Here is a 9,770-nt window from a genome sequence, read left to right on the forward strand (position 1 = left end):
AGGTGAATCCCATCCTCCATCCTTTGTAGGCCTTTCTTTTTAGTCTCAGGAGGTCTGCTAGGTCCCTGGAGAGCCAGGGGGGCTGCTGTGCCCTCTTGCTGCCTTTCCTCTGAGATGGAATAGACTTAGCTTGTGCATTGAGGATCACATGGAAGCCAAAGCCACAACCCAAAGGGGAGGGGAGTTCAGGAAGAGTGGTTGCTCCTCAAGGGAGCGATCCTTGATGCACAAGCTAATGCTATTCTGTCTTGGAGGAAAAGCAGAAAAAGGGCACAGCAGCCCCCTTCGCTCTCCAGGGAGCTAGCGGACTTCCTGCGGCTAAAAAGAAAGACCTGCAAAGGATTGAGGAAGGGATCCACCTCCAAGGAGGATTATTCTGCACTGGTCCGGTCCTGCAGGGAGCAAACCAGTAAAGCCAAGGCTGCGACGGAACTCCAACTACCTACTAGCTTTTTATTACCAAGGATAATAAAAAGTCCTTTTTTAGATATGTGGGGAGCTGGAGGAAAAGCAAGGGCAACATTAGACCCCTGCTAAACCAGAAGGAACAACTGACGACCGGCGCCCAGGAAAAAGCCGACCTACTAAATGGGTACTTTGCATTGGACTCTCATCAATCCCACAGGACACCCCTGCCCATTAAAGGACAGGGAGGCCCAAGTGAGGGAGATTCCTTGCCCTCAATGAATGCTAACCTTGTGAGGGAACACCTTGAGGGGCTGGCCACCTTCAAGTCAGCCAGCCCTGATGGTTTACACCCCAGGATACTCAAGAATCTGGCTAGCATCATAGCTTATCTGCTGGCATGGATCTTCAATAACTCCTGGCACTCTGGTGAAGTGCCCGAAGATTGGAAGAAGGCCAACATGGTGCCTGTCCTCAAAAATGGGAGGAAAGTGCATCTGGCAAATTACAAGCCCATCAGCCTGACCTCCATCCCGGGTAAGGTCTTAGAAAGAATCATCGAAGAGGCCATTCTTAACGGACTGGCCCATGGCAAGAACCTGTGGGATAGCCAGCTTGCGAGTAGGTCTTGCTTGACCAATCTCATTTCCTTTTACAACCAGGTGACCTACCCCCTGGACAAGGGAGAGGAGATTAGTGTTGTATATCTAGACTTCAAAAAAGCCTTCGAACTGGTTTCCCATGATCACCTCTTGGCAAAACTGGCTAACTGCGACCTCAACCTCACCACAATCCACTGGCTAGGGAATTGGCTCCATGATCGGACCCAGAAGGTGGTGGTTGACGGAAGTCAATCGTGATGGTACCCTGTGACCAGTGGGGTCCCTCAAGGCTCTGTCCTTGGGCCTGTATTGTTCAACATCTTCTTCATTAATGATGTAGACATTGGAGTCAGAAGTGGACTGGCCAAGTTCGCCCACGATACCAAACTCTGGGATAAAGCATCCACACCAGAGGATAGGAGGGAGATCCAGGCTGATCTTGACAGGCTCAGCAAATGGGCAGATGAGAACCAGATGTTGTTTAACACTGAAAAATGCAAGGTACTCCACCTTGGAACAACCTGCAGCATCCTTATAAGCTCCACAGTGCTACGCTGGCTAGCACTATGAATGAAAGGGACCACAAGATGAACATGAGCCTTCAATGTGATGTTGCAGCTAGTAAAGCTAGCAAAACGCTGGCTTGCATCCATAGATGCTTCTCAAGCAAATCCCGGGACATCATCCTCCCCTTGTATTCGGCCTTGGTGAGGCTTTAGTTGGAATATTGCATCCAGTTTTGGGCTCCACAATTCATAAAGGATGTGGAGAAGCTTGAGAGAGTCCATAGAAGAGCCATGTACATGATCAGCGGTCAGGAAAACAGAGCTTACGATGACAGGCTGAGAGCCATGGGACTCTTCAGCCTGGAAAAGCACAGGCTCAGGAGGATCTGACAGGCCACCTGTAAGTGTATAAGGGGTGACCACCAGGATCTGGGGGAATGATTGTTCACCAGAGCCCCTCAAGGGATGACAAGCTTGAACTGTTATAAACTCCTGCAAGACTGTTTCAGGCTGGACATAAGGAAGAATTTCTTTACTGTCCAAGCCCCCAAGGTCTGGAATAGCCTGCCAGCGGAGGTCGTTCAAGCACCTACTCTGAACGCCTTCAAGAGCAAATTGGATGCTTATCTTGCTGGGATCCTATGACCCCAGCTGACTTTCTGCCCCTAGGGCAGGGGGCTGGATTCAATGATCTTGCAAGGTCCCTTCCAGCCCAAATGTCTGTGAAATCTAAGTTGGAAAACAGGTGTTCAATGGGATTGTCAGTTTTCAAGAGGTGGGATGTTTCTCCTGGGATGAGAAGTTGATGTGAATATTTTTATTCAGGAAAAATCCTTTCAATGTGGTAAAGGACTGAAAGACGCAGCATGAACTCTGGTGATGATGCAGAATATTTTCCTGACTCTCTGGATTATTTAGCAGAACTAGTAACAGAAACCACCTTTTTATATTTTTAGACTCATTCTCAAGAAGAAAATAGTTTGTTTTAAGTGAGTATGGTGCTATGGTTATAGATTTAGCTACACCCCTCCACCCCAACTTCTGGCATCAGTGTGTTACTACCTCAAGGCATCAGATCCTCATCTGTCTCTGGGTCGAATCCCAAGATTACTTCATTCAAAACAGATCCTATGGTATTATATAGATCAAACATGCTTAGTTTAAGAGTTCCAACTTGCTTAGCCTACCTTGGTTTTTTCTTTTGGAAGATTTGTCACCAGTGGGTTCTACTAACCCCCAAACAAGCCTTTTTTAATTAAGAGTTTTGCCAATTGAACCATCAGAGCAAACCATAAAGTAAGAGTAGTTAATCAACAAAAAATCTGCACTTTTCTCTTACCCAAGTCTTGTACTCCTACCTGTGCTTGAAGTGCATGTGACTGTTTCACACCATTTAGTAGAATCTGTATGCGTCAGAATGTTCTACACACTGTTCTCAAACAACTGCCTCCTCTCTTACCTGTTTATGGTCCTTTTTATCTATGGGTTCCCAGCATTGTCTGTAACTTGACTAAAGCTAAGAAAATAGAATCCTCCTGGTAAAGACTTGGCATTTTCCTTTAGCTCCTACTTTTAGGGGACCTACCTGGGAGCCTTATAAGCAGCCACTGTCCTGTTTGCTTATTTGTGTCCACTGCCTGCCTTATTCAATCAAGAATGTGTAGAATGAACACCCAATGTCCTGGTTGACATTTAATATTCCTAAGTTATTTCTGCCACTCCACAATTCTCTGTAGGATAAATCATTTACTTTGGGTTAGGTCTGTACTACAAAGTTTTGTCAGCAAAGTTTAATAATTTTTTTCACACACCTAACTAATAGTTATATCAGCAAATCCGTAAATATAAATGCAACTTATCCGGACAATCTGTCTCACCATAAAGGGGCTTTGCCAATATAGCTAAGTTGGCAAAACTTTTGTGTTGTAGTCTTATATTGTATTGGTTTTGGAAAAGGATAAAATACCATCAAGGGAGGCTTTTTCATAAAAGATACAGGAATGTTCTATTACTGTTATAGATAGCTAGATTTTGTTGGAGTGGCAGCATTTGTTGCTTGTGAGTTTATTTCACTAAATTACAGTGATGCAATGCGTTCCCATATTAATATTTTTCCTCTCAATCTTGGTAGCTTACAGCTCCAGGGCATTATACCATGTGTCTTACAAAGCAAGCTTTGTAAAGAGAACATAGAAAGAGGAATAAAAAATCACTCTACAAAAAGTGTCCATTGTGTGTTCCATCAGCATCACTTACGCTTTGGGTAGTGCTGAATAACTGCAACAACTGTTTTGGTTGAACAAATGCATTCTGAGAGCTAAGATATGGCATGTGAGAAAAATCTTTATCAAAATGTACAGTCAGTTCGTCACAGAATATGGTCAATATAAGACAAATGATGACCTTTAGGTAAATCTGCTTAGTTACTAGGGCTTATGACCTGTTGCCTTTTTCCCTATCACAGGATCTGCATTTATACTGAAAGTTCAAGTAAATGACTTTGTCAGTCATCAGTACCTACGCCAGGCAACTGTAGAAGTGTTTGTTAACTACACAAAGACAAATTCCACACTCACAGGAAACAATGGAGCAGTATTAATAAAAGTTCCCTACAAGTTAGCACTCAGCTTAACTATTGTATCATACAAAGATGGCTACATGTTAACACCCTTACCATGGAAGACTGGGAGAATGCCAAGTAAGTAAGACTCTTAAAATATTGTTATTCCATGGAACGTATATACAATTAAAATGTTTTCCTTCCTTGGATAATCCATTTAATTGTCACCAACTGAACATGATTGAGTCAAGTGAACCAAAGTTACAAGTGAATACAGGTATAAGAGTTAGTGACCTTCAAGTTTGACAAATTTATGTGGATTTTTAAAATTGAAATTCTATTATTTGTTGAAAATCCAGTAAGAAAGATTATTGCAGTGGGATGGCAGTATTCTAAGGGATGTGTTTGTGAGCACATTTGTGTTGCTCACTGGAGAGTGAGCGAAGGGTCAGCTATGTATTTCAAAGTTCTTAAAATCATATGGTACCTAGAGGCAAGAATGTTGCTTTGCCTCTATGCAACTGCTCTGATTCCTTTCCTCCATTATCCTAGTCAGAAATGGGTATAGGATTTTACATATGGGGGGTGCAGTTGCAGCAGCTGGTGCTGCACTCCCATCTCCCAGCTTCCTTCACCCCTTTCCTCTCAAACCAGGGCAGGCAGACCACACCACAGGAGCAGCAGCTGGGGACTTTAGTCCCAAAGAAGGTAAGAATGCCACAGCTTCCTTTCCCTATGCTCAGAGGCCCATCCCCTTCCCTCCTGTTTCTCCCTCTTCTCCCCCACCCCAGCCTACTGCTTCTGAGCTCCACAATATCCTGGTGGGAAGGGGAGCTCTGTTCCACTCCAGCTGGGTAGTTTGGGAGCTGAAGTCACGCAGGACCATGGCAGTAGCAGCAGTGGTGGGCAGATATGTTCCTTCTCCCTGTGCCTGTCCCCAGGCTTCTGGAGAGCACCTGGGAGGAGCAGGCAGAGTTGGGAGGAGGGCAGGGTACTCACGCATCCGTTGCTACCCCTGGGCATGAGCCTAGCCCCCATGCAGTACAGCTGGAGTGGGCAGGAGCTCCTTTCATCCCCAGAACAGCAGGGACACTGGCAGCAGCAGGCTGGGAAGAAGGGAATGCGGGGGGAGGAGTTGAGGCAGGGAAAGGTGCCTTTGATCATGCAGAGGAAGGGAGGGTGGGGTATTTATAATTTCAGGACTTAAGTCCCCATCTGCAGCTCCTGTGGCATAATCAGGAAGGAGGCAGGTGGCCATGCCACAGCACCCCCTTTGGATCCACCCCTGATTCTCGTCTGCAGTACATCTTCATGTGTGGCCTGTTTTTAAGTGTTTCATTTTGTTCGCCAATATAGTTCTCTTATGAGGTGGTTAAAGTGTCTTTTTGTTACAGAGAGAGAAATAGACTGTCCAGGAACTTAAATCATGTGTATTTATCTACAGACTATGTACGGCATGAGGCATGTAATGTAATCTTCACTGCTCAGCCTGTACTATTCAGCCATAAACTAGAAGCGGCCACTTGCTCCATCTGTTTTCTTTGACATCATCCCTCTGGACAACTGGTTCATCATAGTTCAAAATTGTATGTTTTATCTGAACCTTTTCTGCAACATTTCCAATCTTAACCATGTTTTCTTAATGTGCTATTTTCCCCAGTATACTCATCTGTGACACTTTCATTGTTTCCACAAAGCCAAGCTAATATATGGCTGTTTGAAGATACTGTTTTAATTACTGGAAAACTGTCCGGTAAGTAGTCCATTATGCAAACTAGGATGTAAACAGTTTGTGTGAAAAACTTACAAAGCTTAACTAATGAATGCATGTGTTTTTGCTGAGAAATTAATATAGTCTGGAGAGAAGGCAGAAGTCTTTAGAGTCCTGATGCACTTTAAAAAAGAGCTAGTTCACGGCCAGCACAGTTACTAATGCAGTTGGCCTCCTGAGTATTGTTCATCTCTAGTAGAGAGAAATATGCATGTTACTTATTACACTTGGGGCCAGATTCTTTACATATAAATTGTCAGTGTTCTACTGAATGAGGATTTACACAGGCAAAGATCTGGTCTTCAGACTCTGCATTACTATGGTAACTAGTAAATCTCCCTCCAAAAGTTCCAGCTTTCCATAGATATGAGTATTGTTTATAGCTTATGTAGATATTAGGCTGTTATCTTTGTAGTCATTATCTTATTATCTCCTCCCTAACTTGTAAAAGATTTTGAACAGAAATCTACTGATGTTTGATGTTGTGTGCATATGAATAATAATGCATTTTATGTGGGGGTGGGAGGTGGAGAGTGGATTAAAGATGTCTTCTTTGGAGGAACAGTGGTATTATACTAGGAACATAAGATAAGTATATTTTACTGCTTGTGCATTATTTTACTGCTTTGTAAGCCTTTGGTGAGAGAAACACAACTATTTATTTGAAATGTATACACCTCAGGGAAGGTAGAGCCTGGAGAAGGCATGCTAGAGTTGGGACTTAAGAGTGAGGGTGGGAAAGGGAAGAAGAGCTCAGCTTTCCAATAACATCATGGTGTGTGTGATAGTGGCAGGTGGTGGATTAGAACTAGACAATAACAAGCACAGAGTAGTGGGATGCAGTAGGTTTTATGCTGAATGAATTTCTAGATTGTCACAGTGAAAAGTGTTAGCTCTGTTTGAAACCTTGCTAATTAAAAATGTTTTTCTTTACAGATGCCAAATCTCAACCAAGTGTTCAGTTTCCCAAATATTTAATAAAACTTCCAATAAACCACCATATTACAAATGTGACAGCCTATCTGACAGTGCCACAGCAATTTTTGAAAGTGGACAATTTTCTCTACACAACAGGGATCCTTCTAAATAAATCAGGTATATTACCTTTGTTACATCTAAGTTTGTGCTCTGTGTATGTATGCATGTATTTATATAAAAAATGTGTATATATGCTGTGGAAGATTCATTCTTTAATAATGAAGGCCTGAAAGAGCTCCCATTGAATTCAGTCAACTTCTGAGTGCCATAGGATCCAGAATTGAGATTATAAATACAGCAAAATTTTATCTGGCACCCATGGGGAATCGGGGGTGCCAAATAACAAAATATGCCCACTACCTGAGAGGCTACCTCTCTTGCTGTCCCCTCCCCCTGCGAGGGACAGGGAGGGGGGCGGAAGAGAAAGGGGGAAAGAATTGTTACTGTGGGGGCTTGGCAGCACGGTCTGCTTTGCCCCGGGCCGTGGGGGCTCAGAGAAACTGGAAGTGCCACAGTGGGCACTTCTGGTTTCACTTTTACCTTACAAGCTGGCATGTCGGTTAATAGAACATGCCAGCTTGTAAAGTGCTGGATAACACAGCTTTTACTGTACTATACTACAGAGGAGTAACTCATGGCCTTCTACACCTGCCTACATATTTAACAAAAGAACATAATATGCTGCTACTCTTACCTCCTGCAGAGACAAATATACAATTTTCTGTCCAGACTAGTTTCCCTTATAGGATTATAACACTTTTACTGTATTGTGGCGAGGCCTTGAACTGCAGTGTTGGCACACATGAAACTCCCATTCATTTAAGTGGAATTTGAAGGTGTTTGCTATGTTCTGTGTGTTCTGCACATTACAAAATACCTTACTGGACCTGAATTTGATGTGATATAAATTGTAGTCACTCTTGAAGTCACTGGAATTTCAGCAATTTATGGGCAGATCCTCAGCTGGTATATTTCGGCTGTAACTTTTACCTATTTGGGTTTGGAACCATGTCACCCAGCATAAAAATAACAGGGAGACTAATCTATCTCAAATACTTAATCCACGTTGTAGTATTATTGATTTAGTTACAGTTGATCCATGTAAGCCTGTTTAAGCATAGTGACACCAACTAGGCACTCTAAACATACAAAGAACAAATGTAATAATATTTTCCACACATGTCTATAAAATATCCTTTCAAGGTAGAGATTCCATGACTTAGTAAAAATTACTTTTAAATATTACACCTTTTTAAAGCATTCTTAAATAAGGCACAAGCTGAATCAATACTTATTTATTATTATGTCCTAATCCACCTAGTTATGTTGCTGTCCAGAAGATCACATTGGAACCAACAGAGGAAAATAGGGTTGGAAAGGACCACAAGAGTTCAACCTTATGTTCAAGGCAGGATAGTCTAAGCTGTCCCAGACAACTAGTATTTTATCACCCATTTCTCTTTTTCAAATACACAACAACACACTCAAATTCATTGCGGTTCTATCGTTTCATTGATTTGCAGGGGATGATATTAGTGATATAGTTTCTAGTTAACTTATTTGTGTGTCATTCTCTGGTTTCCTTAATCTGCAATTAATCAGAATATTCACAAATACCAGTACCCTATTTATGTGTGGATTTTTGAGGATGCCAAGAAAAACAAGTTGTTTTTAATGCACCTTTTGAATTTGAAGCCTCAGATGATAAACAGTGTTCCTCACCATTGAACTTTTCTTTAATTCTTTGATGTATTCTTAAATTATTCATAGGATCCCAGAGAAATAGCTTGTATCCTAAGGCAGGTAGGAGATAATTGAGATCTGGTGTGCTGGTGGTTTTCCCACAATCGGCTTCTAACAGTGTGCAAAGCACTAATATCATTCTGATATTTAATAATTCTATTTCAGTCTTCAAAAACCTGTCTCACTAGATTCTGAAGCTTTTGTATCATGTGGTGTTTGTTGTTGCCTGTTAGTATAAAGAAAAAGGGAGCACACTTGCAGTCTACCCCATAAAGCAGGTTGCTTTGAGTATTTTGACAAGCCTTGAGTACTGTACCCCACAGTCAACTCTCCAAAGCAACATCCAAATAACAAATGAAACCTTTCAGTAAAGTTTTATTACTAAACCTGCTTGACTACTGAGAACTCTGCAAATGTATCACTTAATACAGGAGTTTGATTTTGATTATCATTTAAATGTATGGACAGGTATAAATATAGAACTCAATTTTTTTTCTGAACAGGTGTATTGTATTTAAGGTAGAATGAGGCTTCTGAAGGCTGTAATTAAAAGCCTCTCAACAACCAGAATTTGCCAAATTGTGTTCTGCCAGCACTGTTGAACCACTTTTATTGTAACTATATATTATGTTTTTAAAATTTTTGAATAGGTATAACTACAGAATGGTACTCTCAATGAAAGGTGACCAAAGAAATGTTCGAGTTTTTTTTCTCAAGCTATATTGACATCTTGTGATGCAGATCCATATATTCTTTGATGGCTTGCATTTTTTTCAGTAAATTGTATTTTTTTTTATAAATATATGCCAGTATGTATAGTTATAGGAAGTTATTCCATATGTTTTAGGTTTTAAAAGTATTGAATTGACCCCTCTTGCTGCAATATGTGTAAGCCTCCTTTCTGCTGGAAAAGAATTGAAAGTGAATGGTCCCATTCATATTACATTGCCTCTTCTACCTACAAATAATGTAAAATCAGGAGATGCTATACCTGCATGGACATTTGATCTGAAAACTGGTACGTTTGATAAATCCTTCAGTATACAGCTTTAACATTAATGCTATACTGTATTTAGTATTAGAATGACACGGGGTATATCTGCGTTTTACAGAATAATATCCAGCATTACTTTTTTTTCTTAGTTGGGTCACAAATATTTTGGGAAGAAATTCTCAGTTTTAAACATGCATCTTAAACTTAGAGG

General features: G+C 41.4%; 1 protein-coding gene across 1 annotated transcript in view; it reads left to right on the top strand.

The window, feature by feature from the left end:
• The window catches only part of FAM171B (family with sequence similarity 171 member B), a gene marked incomplete at its 5' end in the record, with an annotated part of 49,228 nt that overhangs the window by 25,114 nt on the left and 14,344 nt on the right, over nt 1–9,770 (top strand). The window contains 4 exon segments of the mRNA XM_019522875.1: nt 3,978–4,211; nt 5,734–5,826; nt 6,781–6,939; nt 9,413–9,583. Of these exon segments, the coding sequence (XP_019378420.1) occupies nt 3,978–4,211; nt 5,734–5,826; nt 6,781–6,939; nt 9,413–9,583 (657 nt within the window).

Source organism: Gavialis gangeticus, unplaced genomic scaffold, assembly GCF_001723915.1.
Source record: "Gavialis gangeticus isolate Ggan-Ray unplaced genomic scaffold, GavGan_comp1, whole genome shotgun sequence".
Taxonomy (NCBI): domain Eukaryota; kingdom Metazoa; phylum Chordata; order Crocodylia; family Gavialidae; genus Gavialis; species Gavialis gangeticus.